Source organism: Corylus avellana, chromosome 8, assembly GCF_965113065.1.
Source record: "Corylus avellana chromosome 8, dhCorAvel1.hap1.2, whole genome shotgun sequence".
Taxonomy (NCBI): domain Eukaryota; kingdom Viridiplantae; phylum Streptophyta; class Magnoliopsida; order Fagales; family Betulaceae; genus Corylus; species Corylus avellana.
This window is the reverse complement of record NC_142497.1, coordinates 1,508,877-1,536,342: the sequence shown is the minus strand read 5'-3', so window position 1 is coordinate 1,536,342 and position 27,466 is coordinate 1,508,877. Positions and strand designations below refer to the sequence as shown.

Sequence of the window (27,466 nt, the reverse complement as noted above, 5' to 3'; positions counted from 1 at the left end):
AGAATTGATTAATTGGATTTCACGGGCAACATGAATCAGGCAGAGAACCCATTTCTCAAACAGAACAAAAAAAAAAAAAAAAAATTGAAGTATTAAGATTTTCATGACTCATCAACGTGAATAACATTATTATGTCATGTGAAACCAGAAAATTGATCATAGATGTACTTACAGGCTTGTAGTATCACAACTAAAGGTTAAGGAACGCCTCTTCTGTTGTGGGTGCCAATTGGATTCCAAGTTGTGATCTTCGTCATCAAGATGCCTCTTTGAGAGTTGAAAATCATCTATTAATAAATCTACTGAATTTTCAATTTCTTCATGGGGTATATCCAAATGGTCATTAACATGCTCATGGAGCACATCCGGATGATCCTTTGCATTCTTTTCGTTCTTGTGTATCATATGGACTCCGCAACTTTTAAAGAGTACCGAATCTGAACGACTATAAAATTCAACTCGAAGATTGTCCCCCTTCAGTTCAGAACATTCTAGAACATAGTACTGCAGCCATACATGATCTGAGCCCATGAAATTAAGTACTCTTCCTCCAATAGAAGTTGGGGCACCTTCATTGATGATGTTAACATCAATATAAGCAATGGGGTCTTCTGGGGAGATCGCAGTGGTTCCCATAACAGCACAAAAAGCAATTCCTTTGATCTCATCCAAATGCAGGTGCCCAGTAATGTCTATTTCACATGACTTATTTTTTGAAGTCTCGTTACGATAGCTTAACCAATCTGGAATCCTATTTCCCGGAAAGATAATGCCACCAGCGTAGTCCTTAAGATGTCCCTATTAACCAAATATGATGAATTTGCAGCAATATAAGCTATAAACCAAAAACACATAGAAACATGTACAAGAGAGAGATATACCTCATCCCATGAAGGATTTGTCACTTGATTCCCTACATTCACAAGCATTTTGTAACATCTGGACAAGTCAATCCATTCTAAAGCTTGTAACTCGCTTGTATTGAATTGATATTTTTTTGATACTTCCGGAAAACTTTCCAACGAAACACATCCACTAGCATCTATGTCTTCTATATTTGGTGGAAGTTCTAGAATTTCTTGAAGTTGCTTGCAATCCACCAGTATAAGGGACTTCAATCCAACAAATCTTTTGATGCATGCAGGAAGACTAACAATATCACTCTTTGATAGAATTAAATGTTCTAAACTGGAAAAGCAATTAAGTATCTCAAGGAAATCTGATTTTGCTAGGCAACAATTTTCAAGATCCAAATATGTTAGTGCAGGAAGCCCTATTGAGGAGCAACCATCATTTAAAATGCTTGAATTCGTTGGAGGTGGCAATGAGAATAGTTTTGTACTTGACGAAACTTCATATGTGTTCGCTAACACATTTGAGGGCATGGATTGTCTTTCATCCCTCCTCACCTTTGTTGGAAGCTTAACATGTTCTGAACAATTTGTGAGAGAAAGAATCTCTAGATGTTGTAATTGAAGAATGCTACTTGGGAGATGCATAAGGTTTTTGCAACCACTTAGATATAACTGGCGAAGCCCAGTCAAATACCCAAGGGATGAAGGCAGTTCCTTTATAGCAGTGTCATTTAATGTAATGTCTCTTAAGCTCTCCATTTGAATCTCAGTTTCAGGAAAGTTCTGAAGGCTTGAGCAACCATCAAGGTAAAGCATTTCTAGAGACTTTAACTTGAGGCTTCTTGGCAAACAGATAAGATTAGAGCATGCGCGAACTGACAAATAGGAAAGCTTATCAAGGAATCCAAGAGAGTCATGAACCTCAACTAAACTCTTACATTCAAAAAGAGTAAACTCTTCTAAATGGGGGATCCCTGAAATATCAGGCATTTTTGTGAAGAAATTACACTTGGTGAATGCCATAATCCTCATGTTTTGGAAATTCTGTAAAGCAAAAGAATGGATAAATTAGGTTCAAAGAAGTTTACAACATAATTTAAAGGAAATAAATAAAGAAAATAATGATTGTACCTTGAATCCTTGCTTCAATTCCTTAAAGGGGCTATTATCTATTTTAAAAACGACGAGTTTCTTTCCATGAAAATTGGATGGCAAAGATTGTAGAGGAAATTCTGCCCAATCAAGCAATCTTAACTCATTAGAGAGATAACTAGGCCTTCTAGAAAAGCATGCATTACGATTTATAAACAATCTGAGCATTTTCATCTTCATGAAGGCTTCGGAACTTAAGCATATCAAGTCTCTTTGAGGCAACTCTATCAATATGCCTTCAATTTTGTTTGTTCCCTAATAAGACAATGCATGAGTATGTCAATAAAATCAAACGTAAGCTTCCTCATATTTTATCATGTGGTAGAATTATAATTTATGTGTGTAACTTTGTGAAAAGGAAATAAATTTATACTTCATTCATGTTGCTTGAAAAGGAAAAACTACGCCTAATCACCCTAAACTGACATCTCTTTTACACTAAGACATCCAAATATTAAGAAATAATATTTGGTTCCCACGAACTACAACTTCGTTGTTACACCTTTTGTTAGCATATGGTGTTAAATGGAAGAAAAATCTCAAGCATGTTGTGCAAGTGCCAGTTTTTTACTTGAACTACCCAAATTATCAATAAAAAATATGAAAATCTAAAAAAGGAAAAAGAATAAAAAATAAATAAATAAAGAAGAAGAAGAAGAATGAAGGCTGAGAGGGTATTTCAAAAGGTATGTTTAATTAGTTTTTATTTTTTAATAATTATAATGGGGCAACTATGGTATTTGAAAACTAAAATGGGGTTGTTGCAGGAAGAAAGACATAAAAATGGCCATGCTCGTGCGAGACACTTGACCACTTTTCCGTCAATTTTAAAGTTTGACGCTGATTGATTTGTTTCTTGACAAGTGATGGTAGTTTAATATATCTAATTGTCACAATTGATAGTTTAGTGGCGTAAATGAAAAGGTGGTGATGCTTTAAGGGCCAAAGTGTATTTTCTTTTTGTTTTTATATTGGTATGTCCCAAATTAAGGGCCAAAATGTATTTTCTTTTTGTTTTTATATTGGTATGTCCCAAATTAAGTGACCATACTCAAAATGTTAAAAAAAAAAAAAAAAAAAAAAAAATCATATTACCTATTACTCTTATCTCTTTACAGAAGAAAAGACATTATACTCATGAAAACTATGTATATCTCTTAAATAGGGTAAAAGGCAATTGCCAAGGATGACTTATTTTTTCTTAATTAATGGCATTCTACTTGCAACAAAATACTTATTTTGAGATAAATGGTGTGTGTGCGCGTGTTTTGTGTGTATTCGTGGAATTGTGTGCATGTTATGTGTGTGTATTTCTCCATCCATTTTTACAAATATAAAATTAAAATAATTGTTTGGTGTTAGTCTCTTACCATATTTTCTTCTAGTACATAACGAACGTCTTTCTGAAACCACAACCTACTGCGTTTGCCTGGTTCTTTGGGCGATTCTTGACGAACAATTTCTCTACCCATATCTTGCAATAAGTCATGCATGACCAATTTATCCTCATCAATAGTTATGAGAGACTTCTCCGCAAGTACTATAATACCAATATCTGGAAAGAAACCACAACTGTCTAGTATCTTAGTAACATATTTTGTACTTTGCCCTTTGAAGAAGCATGCAATGTCAAGGAAAATATTCTTCTCACTTTCCTCCAATCCATCATAACTTAGTTGAAGTTTTTCGAGAATATTTTTCTCTGGAATTCTTTTGTAATTTTCCAATGCACTTTTCCAATAGTGTATATCTCTACCATATAGATCTGAACCTAGCACGGTTAAAGCTAGTGGGAGGCCCCCAGCATAACGTAGTGCATGTTCTGTAAGGTCCACAAAATCATCATGAGGCTTGTCACTTTTGAAAGCATGTAGACTAAAGAGCTGAAAAGCGTTATTATGATCCAATTCATTCATCTTGTATGTTAAATCAACGTTATGCTTAATTAGCAAGTGTTCATCTCTTGTTGTTATAATGATTCTACTTCCTAAACCAAACCAATTGGGTTCTCCGGCTAATGTTTTTAATTGGACCAACTCATCCACATCATCAAGAACTAAAAGAACCTTTTTACAACAAAGCCTTTCCTTTATGACATTGATTCCTCGATCAACATTGCCAACCTTCAAACTTGAGTTGCCTAGGATCTCAGAAAGTAGTGTCTCTTGCAATTGGACTAAACCGCACTCTTTCATTGAAGTTTCTCTAACATTTGCAAGAAAACAACAATCTTTAAACTGGTAAGCAAACGATTTATAGATCGCTTTGGCAATAGTTGTCTTACCAATTCCACCAGCTCCGAAGATTCCTATCATGCGTATGTCACTCATCCCAATATGTAAAAGCCACTCATTGATATCTTGTATGCGAGACTCTATTCCAACCAGATATTTGGCAACACTTAGGTATGTGCGATTTACTATTCTTGAAACCACTTGAACAATTTCGTTGATGAATTTAAATTCATTCCTACCACTGCAAAAGGTTTAAAAAATAAAAAAATAAAAAATTAAATGAGTTACACCCTCCACATGAAAAAACATAGTAATATGATCTACTGACAATTTTTTTTCTTCTCTTGCAACAAGTGATAATGATAGGAGACAAGATAGAAAATAATCCTTCCTTCTCTATATCTCAATCCTCCTTGGATTGACAGTTCTCAAATGTTTAATCTTTTAGTAAATTGCATTTTTTTTCATCGTGCAAACATTGAATAATCTCTAATATTCCCACTAAACTTTAGAATAAAGCAAAATACCCTAAAAGTTAAATACTAGATGCATGCAAACACTACCATTAAAATTGGTATTTAAACCTTATATGGTGAAGTGTAATCTTTATCTTTTTCACTTTTTTAAGGACGCAGCTTAAAATATTCTTACACTAAAATAGTGTTTTTAATTGATTGAATTTATATAGTTGCCCAAATTAATGAGACAAATTAAATAAGAACAAAACGTATGTATATGAATGAAAATTAGAGGTCTAGAATGAAGGAGCTTGCGTGGTCGAAAATACCCTTTCTCTAAATGCCACCCGGACAAATTGGCCACTTTATTCAGGGCTGCCTTCCAGTTCTGCACAGTATCCTCCATGAAGCTGTCTTGGTGTTGAGCCAATGCTTCTCCAAAATTCTTCTTTTGATGCCGTACGTCGGATGGATCTACTTTGTAAAACACTGGTAAAACAATTTGTTGGTTTGATTCCCTACACCGGAGGATCTCGATCAGCTCACCCAAGCACCATGTAGATGATGCATAGTTTTCAGAGAGTACAACGATTGAAGTCCTTGAATCTTTAATGGCCTTGAGAATTTCTGGTGAAATTTCTCCTTCTTCTCCAAGTTTGTCATCCATGTAGGTGTAGATTCCCTTTTCACACAAAACTTTGCATAGACGAGCAGTAAAACTGAGGTGGGTATCTTCACTTCTAAAGCTCAAGAATACATCGTAAGGCCACCGACGGCCGAAAGAAGAAGAGAATGATTGGAAGGCCATGGAAGAAGCTCCTGGCGTATGAAGGCCTGATTATTATTTACAGCAGCGACAAAGCGACTCATCTATTTCCATGGCCTTGGCTTTTACAACCCATCATCTTTCCTTTAGCCAAAGCAACCTCTTTTGTAGCCGTAGGATACGAATATAAAAAAGATAGAATTGTTCGTACTGTCACGTCTCTTGATGCTTTTTAATAGGCTGTTAAGAAAATTCCTAAAATTCAATTCGTAAAAAATTTATATCCATAAAAATAAAAAATAAAAAAAGAATAAAAGATCGCGTGCTCTGATGAGGGTGAGTCTCGACGCAAATAATACGCCATTGGATTCGCGTTTGGTCGGGGAAGGGCCCGCGTTGCTGCACTTACATCAACCGGGAAATAATTCGCCATGAATTTCTTGTCGTTTATGTGACATTCATCCGTTTAAAAATCTTATAATCTTCTCATTTTTCTTTGATTAAATTCAACGCTCATCCTTTATCCCATTTTATATTCTTTTCCTACTAGAGATTGCTTTACTAAAAATATGATAAAAGTAGAAAGGTAGGCATCGTCTTCTCCATATCTCTATGAGGTAGCAGTAATCAGCCTTACAGACAAAATGGCTTCTTCCATGGCCTTCCAAGCAGCCTCTTCCTCACCCTCTTCTTCTTTCAACCGTCGATGGCCTTACGATGTATTCTTGAGCTTTGGAGGCGAATATGCCTGCGACAGTTTTACTGCTAATCTATACAAAGCTTTGTGTGAAAAGGGTATACATATTTACATAGATCACAAACTTCAAGGAGGAGATGAGATTTCACCAACACTTCTCAAAGCCATTAAAGAGTCAAGAACTTCAATCGTTGTGCTCTCTGAAAAGTATGCATCATCCACATGTTGCTTGGCCGAGTTGATGGAGATCCTTGAGTGTAGGAAAACAAAGCAACAAATCGTTCTACCAGTATTTTACAAAGTTGATCCATCGGAAGTACGGCATCAAATAAAAAGTTTTGGTAAAGCATTGGATAAACATGAAGAGAGATTCAAAGAGGATACATTCCAGAGATGGAAGGCAGCCCTGAATAAAGTGGCCAATTTGTCAGGGTGGCATTTACAGAAAAGGTATTTCTCATGTCCCTTCATTCTAGATTTTTTTTTTTCTTTTTTTTGGCTCATTATTTATGTTTTGCTGATTTGGTATCATTATTTTGGTTGACTATATAAATAAATTCAGTCGATTAAAAACACCATTTTAAATTTTTAATGCATGTAAGAATATTTTAAGGTGCCTAAATTGGTGAGGACATGGTACCACCCAAACTCCCAAAGTTATTATATTAAATATTTTATCTTAAATTATTGAATTGTAGAATGCATTACTACTCACTCTAAGTAATTCGTTATTCATTTTACGAGAATAAAAAAAATTCGAGGAACATGAATATAGAAATATTAATTGAAATGGATGGTGAACTAAATAAAACATTCTAATGAAAAAAAAAAAAAAAATGTATTAAGAAATGCAATGACATTTTAGAGTAAATAGCGAAAAAATACTCTTGGTAAGTATCAACAAAGGCAAAAGCAAATTTCAGAATGGAACAAAAAAATTAAAGAAGTTTAATAATACATATAAAGACTATGAAAAGTATGACTCTAATTGAGGGAAGACTTGTGGTCAATCTATTCGAGGATTGAGATTTAGGGAAGGAAGGATTATATCCTATCTCATTGCCTACCATTGTCATTTGTTACAAGAGAGAAAAAAATAATTGTAAGTGGATCATGTTCCTATGTCTTTTCGTATGAATACTTTAACTCATTAAATGTTGCTTTATCTTTTGCAGTGGAAGGAATGAATCTAAATGCATCCATGAAATTGTTCGAGTCATCTTAAGAATAGTAAGTCATACATACTTAAAGGTCGCCAAGTATCCAGTTGGATTAGAGTCTCATGTACAAGAAATCAATGCGCTTTTAAATATTAGGGTGAATGATATACGCATGTTAGGAATCTTTGGAGTTGGTGGAATTGGTAAAACAACTATTGCCAAAGCAATCTATAACTCGATTGCTTATCAGTTTAAAGATAGTTGTTTTCTTGCAAACGTTAGAGAAACTTCAAATAAAGAGAGTGGCTTGGTTCAATTGCAAGAGACACTTCTTTATGAGATTATAGGCGACTCAAGTTTGAAGGTTGGTAATATTCATCGAGGAATCAATGTGATAAAGGAAAGGCTTTGTTGTAAAAGGATCCTTTTAGTTCTTGATGATGTGGATCAGTTGGTCCAATTAGAAATATTATCTGGAAAAAAAGATTGGTTTGGTTTGGGAAGTAGAATTATCATAACAACTAGAGATGAACATTTACTAACTAAGCATAAAGTTGATTTAACATACAAGATGAATGAATTGGATCACAAAGAAGCTCTTCAGCTCTTTAGTCGACACGCCTTCCAAAGTGACATACCTAATGATGAATTTGTGGAATTCACAAAACATGCATTACGGTATGCTGGGGGCCTCCCACTAGCTTTAGAAGTGCTGGGTTCATATCTATATGGAAGAGATGCACATCATTGGAAAAGTGCATTAGAAAAGTATAAAATAATTCCTGGAAAAGATATTCATGAAAAACTTAGAATAAGTTATGATGGGTTGGAGGAAAGTGAGAAGAATATCTTCCTTGACATTGCATGTTTTTTCAAAGGAGAGGATGTGGAATATGTCTCTAAAATACTAGAGAGTTGTGGTTTCTTTCCAGATATTGGTATTAAAGTGCTTATGGAGAAGTCTCTCATAACTATGGATGAGGATAGATTGGTCATGCATGACTTATTGCAAGATGTGGGTAGAGAAATTGTTCGTCAAGAATCACCAAAAGAACCTGGCAAACGTAGCAGGTTGTGGATTCAAGAAGACATTCGTCGTGTGCTAGAAGAAAATATGGTAAGACTCGCATAAACAAAAACAAAAAACAAAAAATATTGTGTTTGTAAAAATTAATGGAGAAACACATATGGATGCACACAAACACACTAACACATGAACACACGCGCACACATACTGACATATTCATGCCCAAACACATATGTACACGCACACACAACACACACCATTTCTCTCAAAATAGCTATTTTAGTTGTAAGAACTAAGAAGATTAAATAAATCATCATAGGCAATAAGTAAATATGTAAAAAACAATATTGACAGTTTTGAGTAAGAACACTTTGGGTCATTCCAATAATAGAAACAAATTACCCAAGTCAAATTACTCTTTCCTCCCATAAACTACCATTAGTGTGTCACTTACCCTTCTAACTTTAATTAGTGCAACTTAGACCCTATTCTGAAGTTTCAGTGTCAATTTGCCCCCTCCTTAATTTGTATAAAAAGCAAGTAAAACGACTAAGTCATCCTAAACATAAGACATTCCAATTTTTTTTAGCTATAGAAATATTCTATATTATGATTTTGAAAATTGACATAATGGGTGTTTAAGAATGATATTGGCGTGTGTTTTACATTTTGAGATTCTTTTTTTTACATAAAGGATTAATTTAGTATTTTCATATATTTTCCATCCAACTTAACGCTTGATTTGAGTAGAGGGGGAAACTAGCATCGAAACTTCAATATGGGTCCAAGTTGGGTAACTTACAATAAAGTGATAGTTTAAGGAGGGCAAGTATGGCTTTTTGAAATTTGGAGGTGTAAGTCCAAGTGCAGTTTTTATTTTTTCTTTTTTAAAGAAAATACACTTTACCCTCGAGCTACAACCACTTTTTACACTTAGACCACCAAACTTTAGTAATTGATACCTTTCAATTACCGTCCGGTTACAAATAAGCCCCTCATTAGCAATTGACGTCAACAAGGGGTTCGAGCACCTCCTACATGCAAAATGGGGGTGGTAAGATCACCCCACAGCCTGTGGGGGTTGGTTTGGCCACCCAAAAAATCCCTTGGTTTCTTTTAGTTGTTTTCTGTTTTATTTTTTTAATAGTTTTAATCTTTTCAGTTTTTTTTTTTTTTTTTTTTTTAATAATATTAAGGGTATTTTGGAAAGTTGACACAGGAATAGTCTTGCATGCCAATGCAAAAATAGTCATGTTTGGCATTCATGACTATTTTTTGTGTCAATTTTGATGCCAATTATTAACAAAGTGGTTTTTTTGTAACAAAGTAGTTGTTGTAAGGGTTTCAGGTGTCACTTTTTTAAATTTGTTGGTACAAGTGTAAAAGTAGTGATAGTCGGGGTAAAATGTATTTTCCCCAAAAATAAACGCAACATACTAAGCTAGATTATGAAGTATAGGTTTGTTACCTTTTCATATATACATTTCCCCAAAAATAAACACAACATACTGAGCTAGATTATGAAGTATAAGTTTGTTACCTTTTCATATATATACATAAACAAAATTATGCTTCTAGCAAATGGTAAAATATGGAGAAGTTTATGTTTTGACCAAAATTATAATTCTTACGTATTGTCTTACTAGGAAACAAACAAAATTGAAGGCATATTGATAGAGTTGCCTGAACGAGACTTGATACAGTTGAGTTCCAAAGCCTTCATGAAGATGAAAATGCTCAGATTGTTTATAAGTCGTAATGCATACTTTTCTGGAAGGCCTAATTATCTCTCTAATGAGTTAAGATTGCTTGATTGGGCCGAATGTCCTTTGCAATCTTTGCCATCTAATTTTCTTGGAAAAAAACTCGTTGTGTTTAGAATGCATAATAGCCTCTACAAGGAACCGAATGAGGGATTCAAGGTACAATTATTATTTTTATGTTTTTTCCTTTAAATTATGTTGTAATGTAAAGAGGGGCAGAACTACGTACATGCATGGGGTGGTAGTCCCCCAAAATTTTAAAAATTTCTCAATTTTTTTTTTTTTAATGAAATAGACACTTCAAAACTAATTTTTTACCTCCCAAAACTTTTTTTTCTTTTTCTTTTTTATAGTTTCCCCCCACACTTGAAATTCTAGTTCTGCCCTTGGTTGTAAACTTATGTAAAGCTAATTTATCCTCTCTTTTTGTTTACAGAATTTTCAAAACATGAAGATTATGGAATTCTCAGAGTGTCATTTTTTAACAAAAATTCCAGACATGTCAGGGACCCCAAATTTAGAGAAATTAACTCTTTTTGAATGTGAAGGTTTAGTTGAAGTTCATGACTCAGTTGGATTCCATGATCAACTTGCCTCTTTGACAATTATGACATGCTCAAATCTTATCAGCTTACCAAGAAGCCTCAAGTTGAGATCTTTAGAAGCTCTTTACCTTGCTGATTGCTTAAGCCTTCAGAACTTTCCTGAAATTGATATAGAAATGGAATGCTTAAGATACATTTCATTCAGCGACATTCTTATAAAAGATCTGCCTTCATCCATTGGGTATCTCACTGGGCTTCGCCAATTATATATAAAGAATTGCCCAAACCTTATGCATCTCCCAAGTAGCATTCTTCAATTGCAACATCTTGAGGTACTTTCTATCGAAAATTGTTCAGAACGTTTCATGCTTCCAACTAAGGTGAGGGATGAAAGACAATCCTTGCCTTCAATTTTGTCCATAAAGGAATCTGAAATTTCATCAAGTACAGAATTACTGTCGTTGCTACCTCCAACAAATGCAAGCAATTTAGACAATGGTTGTTCCTCAACAGTGTTTCCAGCACTGAGAGATTTGGATCTTGACAACTGTATGCACTTATCAAAATCAGATTTCCTTGACATACTTGATTGCTTTTCTGCTTTGGAACGCTTAAATCTATCTGGGAGTGATATTGTCAGTCTTCCTACATGCATCAAAAGCTTTGTTAGATTGAGGGGCCTTCTATTGAATGATTGCAAGCAACTTCAAGAAGTTCTAGAACTTCCACCAAATATAGAAAGTATAAGAGCTAGTGGATGCGTTTCATTGGAAAGTTTTCCAGAAGTATCAAAAAAATTTCAGTTCGATACAAGCGAGTTACGAGCGTTAGATTTGATTGACTTGTCTAGATGCTACAAAATGCTTGTGAATATAGGGAATCCTGAGGCAAATCCTTTGTTGGATGAGGTGTGTGTGTGTGTCTCTCTCTCACTATTTTATACGTGTTTGTGTGCCTTGGTTTATAGATTATATTGCTGAAAATTCATGATATTCATTTAATAGGAACATCTGAAGGACTACTTTGGTGGCATTATATTTCCGGGAAATAAGATTCCAGATTGGTTCAGCTATCGTAACGAGAATTCAAATAGAAAGTGGTGTGAAATAGATATTACTGGGGTCCTGTATTTGGATGAGATCACAAGAATTGCTTTTTGTGCTGTTATTGGACCCATTCCTGCAATCTCTCCTGAAGACGGCATTCTTAATGTTGAGGTTAGCATCACCGGTAAAGGTTGCCCAACTTATATTGCAAGAGTTACAATTAATTATTTAATGAACTCAGATCATGTATGGCTGGAGTTCTCCACTCTAGAATTTTCTGAGCTGGAGGGGGGCAATCTGGGATTTGAGTTTTTTGTTGATTCACGTTCGTTGTTCATTAAAAGTTGTGGAGTCCATCTGTTACTCGATGAGGATGTTGATGTCTATTCGGATGTAGCTGATGAAGAAATTAAAAATTCAGGAGATTCAATCGATGGTATTCAACCATCCAAGAGGCATCATGATGATGATGATGACGACGATTGTGACTTGGAATCCAATTGGTACACACAACATAAGAGGCTTTCTTCAACTTTGGGTGAATCACAACTAAACCAATCAAGTAACTCCCAACGCTAAAAACTGCCAGCATTTTTTAGCTGAGCCAATTCATGGAGATGGATTTGGAAGAAACTCCTGCTCTCCATGGACACCGTATGCCTACTGAGTGGGGAACCCATTCACACAATGTTAGATGGGTTTGGCCTGTGAGTACATCTTGTGGTTTTTTTAGAACATGTTGCTTCAGCTTGACTTTGAGAACAAGGAGACGATTGATTACTAATTAGTCTTAATGGTTTAATTAGAAATCAAATTATGTTTCTAACCAGCTCTTGTATCACCACAACAACGAGGTTTGATAATTGTGGCATATTGGTGGTTGTCTCCTTTCATATGAAATGATGCTCGGGAGCTGCATGGTACTGCCTTAGAGGTGTCAAAATTTTCCGCCTTTGGACCTCCGAGTGCTGACCGGCCTGCCATCGACACAGTTCCGAATCCGTGTAGGCCGTTTTCCGACGCAAGTGGGCGGAATTTTGTTTTTAGTTTTCAAACCCTTTGGCCCTTGTTTAATTCATAGATTTCTAGAAACCACAGTACCTTAATTCAAGTAGATACACAACTGATCTTATGTATTCACTATTGTTTGCCTTCTTTACATGGCCGATTTTCACTTGCTTATAGTCAACTTTTTGCCTAGTTCATGTGTCGGCATTTATGCACGTTTAATCACTCCATTTATGTTTCACAAAGCATTAACGCAATTAATTTAATGTTGTGGGGGGGGAATATAGTTGCTAATTGGTCCACTGCAACCTGACAACTGGATATAGTTGGTGCTATACATTGAGATGCCAAACATCTGCAAAATGATTGGCTTATTATATATTGCCGTCGCTTTTTAATGTGAAAGTGGGAACAACTGTTCTCATTTTGGTCGGCCCGAGAAGCTTCTAAATAATTGTTTAGTAAAAAAATTAAAAGCGTTTTTAAGAGTTAAAAAAATTTAAAAATGGTCTAAATGTACTTTTATCAAAAGTTACATTTTGAAGTTTTTGCCAAAAAGTGATTTCTCAAACGCAACATCAAACAGGCTTTAAGCTTTCTATTAGCGAGCGAGGGCTGCTAGACATCCCAACACTTTTTTCTAAATCCCATTTCCCAAATGATCTGAACCCCACATTCATTTAAGAAAAAAAAATAATATAAATCTATTTATTTATTGAATGGACCAGATCATTTGGGAAAAGGAATTTGAGAAAAAGTGTTGGAATGTCTAGTATTATCCTTAGCGAGCTAGCACACAGTAAATTTGGGCAAAGGTTTTCAAACTAGATTGAAGCAAAATTTTCAAATTACACTTGATTAAAGTTATATTGGTCGGCCCTTAAAAGTACGTTATTTTCACATACATTTTAATTTACGACTCTAAATTAAATACAATTGTAATCATGTGTATACAAGTTCTCAAACACTATTTTCATGCAAGTTAGCTTTCAAGAATGAGTTTATTTGAGGTTTATATCATTTGGTATCAAAGTCAAACACCAAAATACGGGTTCGAGTCATGAAAGAGATAACATATAAGATGAAGTAAGCCATCGTAGATTAGTTTAACTAAAGATTTGTATTATGTTTTTAAAATATGTGATTCTCATGCATTGTTTAAACGCTCTAAAAATAAATGTGAAATTAATATTATGAACTTAGGAAATTTAATCCCAGACGCAAGTAAATTGAGGGCAAACGTTTTTGTGGTGTGGATCCTATGATTAAGGCAGCGTGAATTTAGCAAGGATTTTTCAGACTATTAGAAAGGGCTTTTTGTAAATGTCAAGTTTCAAACATCAGCACCAGGGAATTGGATTACGTCAATCAAGTGATCCGTGCCCTTTCTTTTTTATTCAGATTTTGAGTGCGTGAGACCGATCGATAGCGACAGTGCTACAGATATTTTGATCAGGTTTACGGTAAAAGATAATAATTTATATTTCACATATGGTTTTCACACATGTTTGTGAATAAACTTTTTTGGATGAATAATGTTTGTGAATATTATATGCTTTATATATATAATAGGCTATATTAAAAGAATTACTTTTTTTTTTAAAAAAAATAATAATAATAATAATTCATTTGCGTTGATACAATTTCCGAACGCTTTCTTTAAGGTAGCTTGATATTCGTTGGTGCGCTAACAAATACTCCTCTGATGCTTAAGTTAGTTCCATTGATCAAAGTGTATGCCATTGAGTCTAGGTTTCATATTTGTCGTTGATGCCTATTTATAGGCTAAATAGTTGAGCCAAATATGGTATATTGGCCGAGGATCCGGGATCTGATACGGATGAGTATTGCTGCACATGATTGGGGCCTTTAATGCCATCTTATCCTTGCTAGCACCCTTCATGGGATACCGTTATCCCATGCCTTTAATTCTTGGGACTGCCTTGGCTTCTGAAAATCTTTCTGCTAGCTGACCAACCACTTTATTCTGAGCCATATGACTATTGATACTCCCAACCCCTTGGTCCTACAAAACAAGCTCATGGGCATGTGTTGACGATATTACTCCCAACAATTTGTAATCCTACTAAGAAAATACCTAAATCGCCTATATTAAAAGAGTGACCTACTGCAATAATCCTTTTAAAATGGATACTAATCAACCAATTTAACTTGTTGATATATGCTGAGTTACTTTGTACTTGGGAGCCAATAGGTAGGGCCATGATTCTAAGCACGCCGGCGTGCTTCAAATGCTATGCCATTTTCTTTTTCTTTTTTTTCAATTTTTTAATATTAAAAAAAAAAAAAAAAAATTTGCCGGCGTGCCATCTATTTTCTTCACCCCAATAGGTAATGTGTACATCCAAAACTTTGATGGTGATATGTGCAGCACCACCCACCACATCAAACTTAGTTGAATTCAATGAAAAAAAAAGAAAAGAAAAGCAAGTCAAGCAAAATGGTGGGCGGCTCAATGCCAATTAAATATGAATGTGGGACTCCAATAAAGAATTGGGTTAAAATATCTCCTAGGTAGGTTCTTTATCAAGTTTATTTTCACATACAACCCAAAGAACTAAAGAAGCTAAATTTAATTAAACCTCCACTAAATCTATTTAGCAATTGTGCTCCACAATAACTCCAAATAAAAGCTTTGCTCATTCGTTTATGTCATCAATTACATCAAATTCAAATTTTTCCTCTAAATTAAGTCGAATGAATTTTTTTTTTTTTTTAATTTAATTTATTAAACTCTAACACATATTTTTAAAGCATAGTAGCACACAATTCCGAGTAATGCTACAAGTCCCTCTTGTATCTTTCCAAGAATGATGTGACTCTTAAAATCATCATTGAGCTTATAATTAATCATTATTGAATTTTGATCAAATGGTAATTTTAAGAACTACATCATTCTTGGAGGGACACAAAAGTGACACAAGAATGACTTATAGAATTACTCCACAATTTCTGCTTGTATTATTTTTTCTATAAAAAATGGGCATTTTAGAAATTTTGTTGGAATTTAACGGAAATTCTTAATGGATGGGGACATTGAAAAAAATTAAAAGTTCGATACATTAAATTGAAATGTTTTGAACTTTAGAGGAACATTGCAAAAGGTTTGACAATTTAGGAGATAAGTGAAGTTTCTCCTAAAAATATTAACAAATAACTCAAAATACTTAAAAAAACTATTTTTACTTTTGTTGGATCTTGACCATCTTATTTGAAAACCAATAGGTGTTTAGTGAGAGAAGCCAAAACCTTTTTATAGCATTTGAAATTATGCTCCTGCGACTCAAACCTTTGAATCAGGTATTTGACTATCTCATTTGAAAAACAATTAGTGTCTGGCGAGGGAAGCAAAAACGTTTTATGGCATTTGAAATCACACTCTGCAGTGCAGATTTTAGGAGTCGTCTATGTGAGCAAAACAGCACTATTGCACCTCAACGACCTTTATGTCACAGAACATGTTTCAAACAAAATAAAGCAAGATGTCTTAGTTTAATATAGTGCTTTTAAAAATGCAAATGAAAATTAGACAAATAATGAATTAGAGAAAACTTTGTCAAAATTTAATTGAAAAAACAATTCTATGCTAAAAAAAAAATGGTTCATTTATCCACCCCAAATCACAAAAAAAAAGGATATATTGTCTCCTTCCTCTCAAGTCAACCTCAAGCAACATGTTTTGGAAAATAAACACTTCATACTTTTCATAGGAAGTAGTAGTTCCATCTTTATTGACAATCAAGGCAATAATCATCTCTCTTTTTGACAAATAACCCACCTCACACATATATATCCAAAAGAAAGTCTATACTTTTACAAAGAAAAAAGAAGAAGAAGAAGAGAAAGTATAATAAACTCCTTCAACCCCTCAAATTTCTTCACTTTGCCTCTCAAATCTCTCTCTCTCTCTCTCTGGGTGCGACATATATTTGATGAGGTGTTGTTAGGCTTGGAGTTTTTGGGCCGTGGAGAGCTAAACCAATGCGCATGGACCGAGTCCAGCCCATACCGGACCAGAGGACCTCACCAACGGTTCTCTCCATAGACTGCCTCAAAGGCAGCTCCAAGGCCGACGAGTGGACCGGCGATTTCCTCCAGACTGGAGACATCGTCGAGGAGCTTCGGATCGGCCGTATTGGTTCTCGCCGTAGCGGAAGCTCCGGATCGGTCCTCCACTTCACTCAGCCGTTCAAGAACGGCCGGAGCGGCGTCCAGAAGGTCCTCAACGACGCCTTCAAGAAGAAGGAGACCTCGATTCTCGTCCGCGTTCGGAGAGGCGCCGACGAGTTCGCCGAGCTGCAGGCCTGCATCGTCCCCAACGACTCCGCTGGAAAGAAGCAGTACGTCCTCCGGTCGATCGCAGATCCGAATTACGCCGTCGGTTTCGTTGATCGCTCTGAGGCCGAGTGCTTGGAGCTCCAAGGTCAGCTCAGCTGCCACCTTTGACTTTTTGCGTTTGATTTTTCGTTTCCCTTTCTACCTCAAACGTGGCTTATTTTTGGACGTGCATTATTATTATTATTATTATTATTATTATTATGATTGTTGTTGTTGTTGTTTTTTTTTTATTTTATTTTATTTTTTATGAATAATTATTATTGTTGTTGTTGTTTGATCTTTTATATACTTCGATTGATTAATTTAATTGATCAATTAGTGGGATATAAATACATTTAACCTTGTTAGTATATATATACTGATTCATAGCCGAGTTCCGAGGTTTAAGTAAGACTTCGTCCAGTAGATTGTATCCCCAGTTGGGTGGGTTTGGTGGCATTTGGTTTATATATTATTCCCTCAAGTTTAATTAAAGATTTATTTTATGGTTTAGATTTGCCGGTCCAAAAATAAACATATAATTGATCATAGTTTTGAAGATTGTGAAAGAGGACAACGGCAAAGTAAAGGCCTTTTTCTTCGAAATCCTTTAGCACTAGATGGTTGGGTTGCCTATAATTATTTCATATTTCTAGTATTCTTGATTTTTTTAACTTTTTCTTGATAAGGTGTCTCTTTGTACTTGGGTTGTGCCCTTTGCGTTTTAATTCAATTATTTATTATATATATATATATGATTTTGCACCTTTTAATATAGACTCAAGTATTGGCAACTCTCTTTCAAAAAGAAAAAAAAAAAAAGTATTGGCAACTCAGTCACATTAGTTGCTCATATATGGGATCATGATACCTTTCTTCTATCCCCACCCATACATTAATTCAAGAGAATCTTGTGGAGTTGGCTTTAGAGGGGGATTATGATGTGTGGTTCTGGGATAATATTTTTATATGTCCCTTGGATTTATTAATATACTTTTGGTAATTGTCGCTTCGAAAATTGGTTTTGACGAGGTCAAGAAAGCTGACTTGGAATATTAGCAAAGACTTCTCAATTGGTCCACTTGGCATGTTGATAACTTGAAGCTCCAAAATGGATTAAAAAAAAAAAGAAAAAAAAAAGGCTTAGCCATGAAGGAAAAATTTAGAAAAGACTTAGCAGTTTTCCTTTTTTCTTGAGAGGCAATCATCACTTTCAAAAAACTTGGTGTGTCATGTGAAAGCAACCTATCTGTATCCTCCGAAACGGCATGATACGCAAGACAACCTTTTTTAAAAATATTGACCTTAATGCTGGCTTGGCTGTCTACAGTCTACAACCTTTTTTTTTAGTTCACCTATATATGCTCATACGCATCATATTTCCACTATTCAAGATCCGGCTTTACTTTTCCAATTGAGTATGATTGTTGAAATCTCTGAACTTTAGACTATGGGGACCAATTGGTTACTTCAGAAGTCCATTCCATAACCAGAATATAGCTATTCCTGTTGAGGAAAACATTATTTTGACTAGTTTGTAAAAACTTAGGGAAAAGGGTTTGCTACCTCTACGTTATCACCCCCAAAAAATTAGTCAATTTGGAATTTTTCTGGAATTACTTATAAATCCCAGTTTCACTTAGTAAGTAAGCAATGCGAGACTTACCACTTATGAGTGTCTCTATATTAACCACCCACTCTATATAGACGACTCATCTTCTCAATATGAGATCGGAGTATTACGTACAGAAGGTCTTTATTTCTTTTTCTTCTCTTTTCTCCTAGTAAAGTATTGGTTTTGGGTTTAAATTGGTTGCAATCATTCGGGGTGTTGTAAACCAAATTGATTGGATTGTGATCCACTCAATACATTCTCTAAAATAGGCATATAAGATGGAATCTGCTTCTAAATGGTTCAGCCTCCTGTAGACATATGTTTTCCTTTTTGATGTGTAGAATTACTTAAATGAACATAATGTTTGCAGTTTATAATTCCATCCTTAATGGGGCTGCGGTGTGCGTGTGCGTTGCATTAGTAATAATCTTAGCAAGTGTTGGGGCTTCAGTGTGTGTGTGTGTTGCATTAGTAATAATCTTAGCAAGTGTCTAATGAGCAGTTGGGACTGCAGTGCAGGAGCCAATTTATGCCATGTTGCTGTTCAAATGGAAGTAATTGTGCTTCAACCATAGAATTGTCTCCAATTTTGGATTTATATGGGCTAATATTTTTGCTGTAATATTATAGAAAAGAAAAAAGAAAGAATTTGAGGGTGGTAACAGTATCTGCATGAGAACTAACGCATATGATATCAAACTTCACAATTTTTTGTTTTATCTGTTTTAATATTCTTCATGCAATGTGAAATAATGAGCTGTAGCTTTCAGCTTCAAGGAGTGCCAGGATGGTAAATGCACTATCGACTACTCGGCTTCAAGATGGATATGTTGCATATCCATGGGAGAGGAGGATGCAGGAGTTTCTATCAGTTCCCTCTTCCAGCTCCTTTCTTTCTATTCTTCTCCTTCCAAAAGCTTCAGATCAAGTTGCTTCTCGGTACAATGACTTGGAAGACACCCTTGCTAGGGCAAATGCATGGCTTAATGCGTGTCAGGCGTCTGGGGTTCCTATAGTCTTTATGAACATCCAGACTGAGTCACTGCTTACCAAGGTAAACTTCCCAGTCTCAACAAAGTAATATGATAGAAACTCGGATCGGTTTTGGTCCTTGTAGTGAGTTCTATGGAGGATGAATTACAGAATGAACTTGCCATAAAATTCATAACAAGTTACTAAGCAGCAATCTAGGGTGATGTCTAGACCAGTCTAAAATAGATTCCTAAAAAGGAGGGATCATTATTTCTCAATCGAAACTAATGAAAAACCATTTTGAGGTACAAATGTTCTGTCGGAGTCGCATCATACTTGAGCATTATTCTTCCTCCACATTCCTGGGCACCTTTGTTCATGTATATGCTTCATAGATTCTGTTGATGTTTCATCCAAAAACATCTAAAACGTAGAATTTCTCATAATACTCTGGAAAAGTTCTTGAGCATTTTGCAGATAAGTAATTATGTGTCAAAAGTAGGGGGGATAATCTGTGTGCCATTTCATTGACATGACTGTTTAAACATATAATATATACAAGAAATCTCATAGATAACGATATATTAGTCTCTTGAATGCGAAAGCGTTATCCTTGAGTTACTTTCAGATCATCTATTTAATCTTGATGATCCCCTGATATCATACGATAATTCTACTGTCACAGATCTCTGGAGAAACAGCATCTTCCACAGTAAATGCTGGGTCCTTATCCGATTTGTCTAATCTTACAAATACAAGTCTATATGGTTTTGAGGATTACCATGGGGTGGACATCGGTGTGGTTAAAGCAGTTCGTCTCTGGTATGCTCCTCTTGGAGGAGAATTTCCTATAGAAATCAAGCTAAAAGATAGTGATACGAGGCTTGGATTCGCTATTAGCCGCACAGAAGAGGTTTCCCTACTTATTCTCCAGGCCCTGATCATGTTCTATATAGCTAATAGAATTCATTTATTCTCAAGGCATTTGCTTATCATGTGCTTGTAATTGACAGGGATTTATTTTCATCTCATCGGTTATTGACGGTGATGCAAATGCACCTTCGACCCGCTCAGGGTTGGGTAATTTGTACAAAGAGGCTTCAAATGTATCTAGGCTGCTGGTAATCTCAAGAGTTGGCAATCAAAAGGTCCTTCCATGGATGGTTTCCTCGACCGGAGCAATTCGATGCTTTGATACTGTTTCACTCAGCCAGAAGCTCTCATTGCACCGGCATGCCAAGGTTCCCATTTTCATTCATGTGTTTTTGTGGGACCGAGGAGTAGCTCTTCCCAGTGGGGCCAACAGATTTAGGGCGGCTCCTCCACATGCCCAGGCATTACCACCTGAAGTTCAATTGGCACCCCCTCCAAATGAGAATCAAATACAGCCTCCTGCGCCGCCTGAAGTTCCTACCGAGAGTAAAGTCGCCGGTGACGGAGCAGAGCTAAGGCTTGATCGAGACACGGCTGGGGAAGTCTCGTTTAGATTCCATGATTTTTCACTCTCAAGCAATTGGGTATGATTTTGGTTCTTCATTTAAGGTGCTTCCATCTTTAGTAGTTGTAAATAGAGAGGTCTCTAATAGGCATGTCATTTGATTGTAAGTTGCTCTTTCACCATCGGCTTGATCATTTAGAAAATTCAGTATAGAAAGTATAGGACTTTACATACACAATAAAATTTTACATGTTTTGTGAGTGTGTAGATGTAATGACAACTTTGTGATAGCAAGTGGCATCTTCTTTCTTTTCTTGACAAGTGAATAATTCATTGCACACAAGTGACAGACCTACTTGGGGGTCACAAAGACAGTGGACTCCTAAAGCAACCTTCTTGTATTGAAGGAACGGAATCAGTTCATTGATTTAGGACGATGGAGATTTTTTTTTTTTTTTTTTTTTTTTTTGGACAAGTGAAATTAAATTAATAAAATAAAGAAAAACATAAGGAGGGGGGTGAGCTGCCCGCCCCAATAAGACTTCAGTACAAACATCACAGTGCAAAATAAAACATCACGTAAGTGGCTCAGTACAATAGTTTCTTGGTACGTAGTCCAAGAAAGAGGCCAAAAACAATGGTTTTTGAGGCAGTCTAGTGGATGAATTGTTTGGAGAGACACCAATTGCGATTGGAAGATAGTTTGAAAGCCACAGGGTGAAGCAAAACAGAATGTGCACGCCAGCCAAAATTATTATTATTATTATTTTTTATAATTAAAAATATTAAAAAAAAAAATTTTGACTGGCGTGCCACAAGTGTATCACGACCCAACGGGGGTGATGTTAAATGTCACGCCTAGCGTGATGCACACCGGGCTGAAATAATAATATTATAATAAAATAATAATATTTTATTATTATAATTAAAAAAAAAAAAGAAAAAAAAGAAAGAAGCCTGGCGTGCATGAACAGTCATGCACACCGGCGTTCTTAGAATCATGACCCCACTAACGGAGTTCATGATTTCTTGCTTTTCAAGCTGCTGTGTTTGCTGCTTGGCAGGGGATACAAATATTGCTATAGCCTGTTTAAATGAAACCTCGTAGGTGATATATAAGCTTTGAACATCAAAAATGTGAGTGTTGCTAAAAATACTATAGTTTTAACTATAAGTCTTCTTACAAATTGACGTGTCATTTACTATGTTAGCCAATAAAATATAGATTGTTAATTAGGAATTTGCTTGGCATTTATCATGTGTACATATGATGTGACAATTTATGTAGCACTTGTAACGTCATGACTTTATAAAGAATTGTAATAAAAACTGTTGGTTTGGCGCAGTTAAATTTTGGCTCATCGGCCAAAATATATGATCAAATGTACCATGTTTAAAAAGCTTGTTAAGAAAAGTGATCAAGCTGCTTTACAAAAAAAATCACCAAAAAAGTGCTATTGGTGGGTTTGGAATGCCACGGATCACGATCCGTGTCATGCTCTTTTAAAGAGCGTCAACCGTCGATTATCCCACTTATCAACCGTCTATATTCCCTCTTCAAAAATTTCAACGAAACACAGAATTTCAAAATTTCCCGCTCCGTTCAGCCCCCAAAACCCCATCTATAAAAACCCCAAACCCCTAGTCATTTTCCATCGCTCACATAGATCTGATTTCCTTTCTTGAGAAACAAACACATTTCATATTTTCAAGCAAGTTCTCAAATGGCTCGTACCAAGCAGACCGCCCGGAAGTCGACGGGAGGGAAGGCGCCTCGGAAGCAGCTGGCAACTAAGGCAGCCAGGAAGTCGGCTCCTGCCACCGGAGGAGTGAAGAAGCCACACAGGTTCAGGCCGGGGACGGTTGCTCTGAGAGAGATCAGGAAGTACCAAAAGAGCACGGAGCTGCTGATCAGGAAGCTCCCGTTCCAAAGGCTGGTGAGAGAGATCGCTCAGGACTTCAAGACCGACCTCCGCTTCCAGAGCAGTGCCGTCGCCGCTCTTCAGGAGGCTGCTGAGGCCTACCTCGTGGGGCTCTTTGAGGACACCAATCTTTGCGCTATTCACGCCAAGAGAGTTACCATCATGCCCAAGGATATCCAGCTTGCCCGTAGGATTAGAGGCGAGAGGGCTTAGTTAGGGAACAAAAATTGTGGAGCTAACGATTAGATCTAAGTGCTTTCTTTGTCTCTAGGTTTATTTGTCTAGATCTTTGTTATTCTAGTTTCTATGTGGCCTGTGAATGTTTTGGAAATCTAATCGCTTATTAGATTTCTAATGGTTTTCTTTATTGTATCTTATCTGTTTGATAATTGGTGGCAGAGGTTGAATTTTGTGAAATTTGCAGCCATCGTTGTTCTAATTTTTTCTGCTAAATTGTGATTGATGACCTAATTTACCTTTTGAGTATGTTCTTTCTATTATTTGTATTGTTCATATGCCTCTTCAATTTGCAGCCATCGTTGTTCTAATTTTTTCTGCTAGATTGTGATTGATGACCTAATTTACCTTTCAAGTATGTTCTTTCTATTATTCGTATTGTTCATATGCCTCTTCTTTAAAGGATAAAAAAGAAAAAGATTCCTTTTTAGTGAACATATCTTCCTGTCTCTCATGCCATGAACTGCTTTTTTGATTTTGTTTTTCTCAGTTTCTTTTTGAAAAGCTCTGCATTTGCATATATCATCATTATTTGAGCACCTACTTGAACAACTATTGCAAACATGCATGCCAGCAATCGATCGTTGCAAAAGACTATAGAAACTAAGGCATATACATCATTATTCAAGTCTTAAGTATCCAACATATAAAAGAATTTCAGCATAAAATTCAATCCAAAGACACCACCAGATGTATACAGAGTAGTGATTTGGGTACAAAAAGTAGTCAAGATACAAGATGGTATCTTCACCATGATGTGGACAGAAGACTTTTGGGTGGAGTACATTGAGCAACAGCACCCCTGTCTGGACTTGAGTACTTCCTATACACCACCTTGAGTTTGCTTTCAGCAGCAGCTGAGTGGAAGCCAACCAAAAGTTTGGCACAATCCCTGTCAAAAGATAGAAAACACCAACTGAAATTAGTACTTGTTTATGTTTTTCCCTTTTACTCTTTATACCCATATCATATTAATTGACGTGGTATATTTTAAGTGATTTTCATTTTATTTTTTTTTCCTTGACATAAGAAGCATTTAAAACACACTACATCAGCGGATATGAAATGGGTGCGAAAAGTAGCATGTTGTACTACAATATGACATCATCCTATACAATCACATACATTGAGCCTACATGTGAGAATTACAAAAGAAAGAATACTTGCATTATCTGTTCTTCACAGTAGCCTGAGTAGTGCTTCAGAGTTTCACTCCAAAAAGGACTCTTGCCGAGAGTGCAGCGTGCAGCGTAGACAGCTGCAGCGGCAATCAATGATGGGCGGTACAAAATGGTTGTTGGATAATGCACAAGGCCCAATTCAGCTAGAAAAAATACCATATTCTCAGTCTACATCAGCAGAAAAAACAACGTCAATTAGTTTGTGCTACTTAACCGTTACAGGAATTTACAAAAAACTTATATGAGTCAAAAGTAAAATATAGAACTACCTCCTGATCAGGTGGAACAGAAGCTTTGATATAACGAGCCAGAAAGACATATGGTGTAGGAACAGTTAAATACCACTCCAACTTCTCCAAAATTGATTTCTCCATTACAAGTATCTGGTCACTCGAATAAGCATAGTCTGATATGCAAACCAGGTCATGTACCTAAAAATTCCAATAAGATTGAAAAATATAGTGAGTAGGAAGGCAAGAAAATTACAAAATAGAAGTCATCACAGAAGAATGGTAGCTACCTGCATACAGTAACTTTCTTCATACTTGCAGGCTAAGAGTATGGAGCCTATGCCCACCAATTGAAGTTCTCTCCTTGATACATTCTTCATAGAAAGGTACCGATCAAGTATGTTTATTGTAAGGTAGAGGGTTTCAGGCATGAGTTCAAATCTTCTGTGAACTTCAATCAACCAGTCTATGAGAATACTCCTCATCTTCACATTGATGTCTGGCTGGTAGTTCATGTAATCCTGTACTTGACTCTCATCCTGCATAAAAAACTTCCACACATTATGAGGGAGAAGGAATAAAACTAAACTTTGAGCTGATGATTTGAAAATACTATGATTACTTCTGTGAGCTTATAGAACTTGTAGATGTCATCGATATATTCAACTACTGCCAAAGCATCATTTTCATCTCCGGCATCGATGTTCACGACCTGACCTTTTGGCTTAAATGTGACTCCAGAAGCAGCCTGAGGGAAATCAAAGTTCAGTACAGAAAAGAGGAAGAAAAATGACAAAAATCCCTCGAACTATAATCAAAAATATGCTAAAAGGAAACCTCCAAATCTACCTTGCTTCGAGCAGTGAGGATCGCAGTAAGAGTCTTAACTCCCTTCCTGGAGGACCGTTCTCTCGACTTTCTTTCACTAACAGGGTCAACCTTTTCCTCTTCATCAGAAATCACAACTACTGTCTCAGGCTTGGGCTTCTCAGTTCCCTTCTCTTGAGCTTCAGCCACCTTCTTAGCACCGGATTTTCTCTTAACAGCTACCTTCTCATCCACAAGTGCTATAACTGGGTTCTGCAACCATACAGAATTCAATGCATTGAGTTGGTATATTTCTAATATTAAAGTTTCATTCACACTAAACAAAAGTTGCCAAAGGTCATTGCCTTTTTCTTCTCTGCCTCAGCTTGTGCATTAGCCAACAGTTTTGCATGATAACCCCTGCGAGGCCAAAAGAAAAATCAACGAGAGGGAGAGAGAGACAGAGACAGAGACAAAGAACAGAGAGAGAGAGAGAGAGAGAGAGAGAGAGAGAGGAGTTAACCTTGTAATGGGGCGAGATATCCGCTTTTCCTCTACAATACGAACCACATCTAGATTACCAATGTCTCCAAGAACTTGCCGATTTCTTTGGCCAAGTACATTCTTCACCTTACCTCCCCCTATTACAAAAACAATAGAAAATCATGGGATTTCAAAATGATCCATCAGAGATATTCAAACAAGAAAATAAAAGGCCCCAGAAAGTGTGAAACTTGAAACAACAAATAAATTAAATTTTTTTAAAAAAAAAGTGGGGGGGAAAGGGAATATGAGATCAAAGCATATCCTGAAATGCATATGCACAATACAAAAGAACTGTGAAAAAGTTCAACACAGAGAGACCCCACCCAATCAATCTAAGTGGACCTACAAAATCAACGAATATGATAATTAGAAATAAAAATACATAGTAAACCCAATCCATCAAGATTTCAATAATATAATCAAAGAAGCGTAGAATCACATCCACATGAATCTCCCTGCCCACTTAATCAAACTCACTAGAAAGGGATGTATTTCTTAGAAGGACCCAGAACCCAGAAATGTATCATCAGAAAATGATGAGAACCATCAAGTTGAAGAAACAAACATGTAAGAGATGGCAAAATGAAACCCTAACTGCAATTATCCAAACATTTTACCCAGTTGCAAAAGAACAAAAAGATTTCAACAAGATAACCAAAAGAACATTTTTTTCTCTCAAAATTACATAGTCAATCAAGAAAACCCACTTGAGCTTATCAAAGAAATGATTAACAAGAACTAAACCCATCTGCAAATCCACGCTTTATAACAAAAAGCAATCAAAGCTATATGTATATATACACCATCAATCAAGAAAACCCATACGGTATCATCCAAGAGAAAATGAATAAAAGTTTCCGAACGCAGATGCAATCAGAATTCAGAAGGTGTGACGAACCTCTGGGTTGTGGGGGAAGAACCGCTCTAGCTTCCATCGCTTCTTTATGATTGTCTCTCAAAATCTAATCTGAGTTTGGGATTAGACCCGACAATCTGTCGCTCTCTAAGTCTCTGTGTATTTGTGGTTTGTGGAATATTGTTGCTTTCTTTCTCAAGAGACTGATAAGGAAGCTCACCAATCGACGCAATCTGCCAACGGTCGTATTCTCTGTAATTTGAATTCTGACCGTTGGATCCTCGCAAGTATCCTACGGCTAAGAAGAGAGTTTTTGAAAAGAAGTAAGAATCGTATGGTACGGTTTTAGTCCTATAAATTTCATTCAAGTCACTTTAACCCGTTAGATTCATCACTGGCTGGTTTTCTTACTTCATAGGTTTTAATGGCTTTAAATGGCCCAAATTACTATTTTCTGTTTTTTTTTTTTTTTTTTTTTTTTTTTTTTTTTTTCAATTACAAATTTGAGTTTAGGGTGGAATAGTATACGCAATGTCACTTTATTTGAAAGTTTTAAGTATAATAAAATGTAGACTATAAAATTATCTTGTGAAATTGAGAAGATGAAATGGGAG

At 36.0% G+C, this 27,466-nt stretch overlaps 5 protein-coding genes across 5 annotated transcripts; 3 read left to right on the top strand and 2 right to left on the bottom strand.

Annotated features, from left to right (window-relative positions):
* Positions 1-108: 108 nt before the first annotated feature.
* Positions 109-5,569, bottom strand: LOC132164085 (TMV resistance protein N). Its single transcript, XM_088518873.1, has 5 exons — positions 5,028-5,569; positions 3,377-4,481; positions 1,986-2,261; positions 882-1,898; positions 109-798 (listed from the first exon to the last, which is right to left on the bottom strand). Exons 1-5 carry the CDS (start codon positions 5,504-5,506, stop codon positions 169-171), a joined length of 3,507 nt encoding a protein of 1,168 aa, XP_088374999.1. The 5' UTR covers positions 5,507-5,569; the 3' UTR covers positions 109-168.
* A 495-nt stretch (positions 5,570-6,064) lies between these two features.
* On the top strand, positions 6,065-12,816 carry LOC132164045 (TMV resistance protein N). The gene is made up of 5 exons (XM_088518877.1): positions 6,065-6,611; positions 7,337-8,438; positions 9,995-10,270; positions 10,548-11,564; positions 11,661-12,816. The coding sequence occupies exons 1-5, from the start codon at positions 6,109-6,111 to the stop codon at positions 12,279-12,281; spliced, it is 3,519 nt and encodes a 1,172-aa protein (XP_088375003.1). The 5' UTR covers positions 6,065-6,108; the 3' UTR covers positions 12,282-12,816.
* A 3,667-nt stretch (positions 12,817-16,483) lies between these two features.
* On the top strand, positions 16,484-21,386 carry LOC132163271 (uncharacterized). Its single transcript, XM_059573494.2, has 4 exons — positions 16,484-17,154; positions 19,434-19,717; positions 20,321-20,548; positions 20,649-21,386. The coding sequence occupies exons 1-4, from the start codon at positions 16,713-16,715 to the stop codon at positions 21,156-21,158; spliced, it is 1,464 nt and encodes a 487-aa protein (XP_059429477.2). The 5' UTR covers positions 16,484-16,712; the 3' UTR covers positions 21,159-21,386.
* A 1,333-nt stretch (positions 21,387-22,719) lies between these two features.
* Positions 22,720-23,475, top strand: LOC132163272 (histone H3.2). The gene has a single exon (XM_059573495.2). It carries the CDS (start codon positions 22,798-22,800, stop codon positions 23,206-23,208), a length of 411 nt encoding a protein of 136 aa, XP_059429478.1. The 5' UTR covers positions 22,720-22,797; the 3' UTR covers positions 23,209-23,475.
* Positions 23,476-23,838: 363 nt separating this feature from the next.
* On the bottom strand, positions 23,839-27,015 carry LOC132164002 (G2/mitotic-specific cyclin S13-7). The gene is made up of 9 exons (XM_059574407.2): positions 26,895-27,015; positions 25,974-26,091; positions 25,816-25,870; positions 25,493-25,723; positions 25,266-25,391; positions 24,934-25,182; positions 24,683-24,844; positions 24,400-24,581; positions 23,839-24,124 (listed from the first exon to the last, which is right to left on the bottom strand). Exons 1-9 carry the CDS (start codon positions 26,929-26,931, stop codon positions 23,980-23,982), a joined length of 1,305 nt encoding a protein of 434 aa, XP_059430390.2. The 5' UTR covers positions 26,932-27,015; the 3' UTR covers positions 23,839-23,979.
* Positions 27,016-27,466: the final 451 nt, after the last annotated feature.

Coding starts and splice junctions, on each gene's coding strand:
- LOC132164085 (XM_088518873.1), bottom strand. CDS start 5,506: ATGGCCTTCCAATCATTCTCTTCTTCTTTCGGCCGTCGGTGGCCTTAC. Junction 4,482..5,027: donor GGGTGGCATTTAGAGAAAGG/GTATTTTCGACC, acceptor AACCTTTTGCAG/TGGTAGGAATGAATTTAAAT. Junction 799..881: donor CAAATCCTTCATGGGATGAG/GTATATCTCTCT, acceptor TTTGGTTAATAG/GGACATCTTAAGGACTACGC.
- LOC132164045 (XM_088518877.1), top strand. CDS start 6,109: ATGGCTTCTTCCATGGCCTTCCAAGCAGCCTCTTCCTCACCCTCTTCT. Junction 6,612..7,336: donor GGGTGGCATTTACAGAAAAG/GTATTTCTCATG, acceptor TATCTTTTGCAG/TGGAAGGAATGAATCTAAAT. Junction 8,439..9,994: donor GTGTGCTAGAAGAAAATATG/GTAAGACTCGCA, acceptor TTGTCTTACTAG/GAAACAAACAAAATTGAAGG.
- LOC132163271 (XM_059573494.2), top strand. CDS start 16,713: ATGCGCATGGACCGAGTCCAGCCCATACCGGACCAGAGGACCTCACCA. Junction 17,155..19,433: donor CGAGTGCTTGGAGCTCCAAG/GTCAGCTCAGCT, acceptor TGTAGCTTTCAG/CTTCAAGGAGTGCCAGGATG. Junction 19,718..20,320: donor CTGAGTCACTGCTTACCAAG/GTAAACTTCCCA, acceptor CTACTGTCACAG/ATCTCTGGAGAAACAGCATC.
- LOC132163272 (XM_059573495.2), top strand. CDS start 22,798: ATGGCTCGTACCAAGCAGACCGCCCGGAAGTCGACGGGAGGGAAGGCG.
- LOC132164002 (XM_059574407.2), bottom strand. CDS start 26,931: ATGGAAGCTAGAGCGGTTCTTCCCCCACAACCCAGAG. Junction 25,871..25,973: donor ATATCTCGCCCCATTACAAG/GTTAACTCCTCT, acceptor TTGGCCTCGCAG/GGGTTATCATGCAAAACTGT. Junction 24,582..24,682: donor CTGTTCCACCTGATCAGGAG/GTAGTTCTATAT, acceptor CTGCTGATGTAG/ACTGAGAATATGGTATTTTT.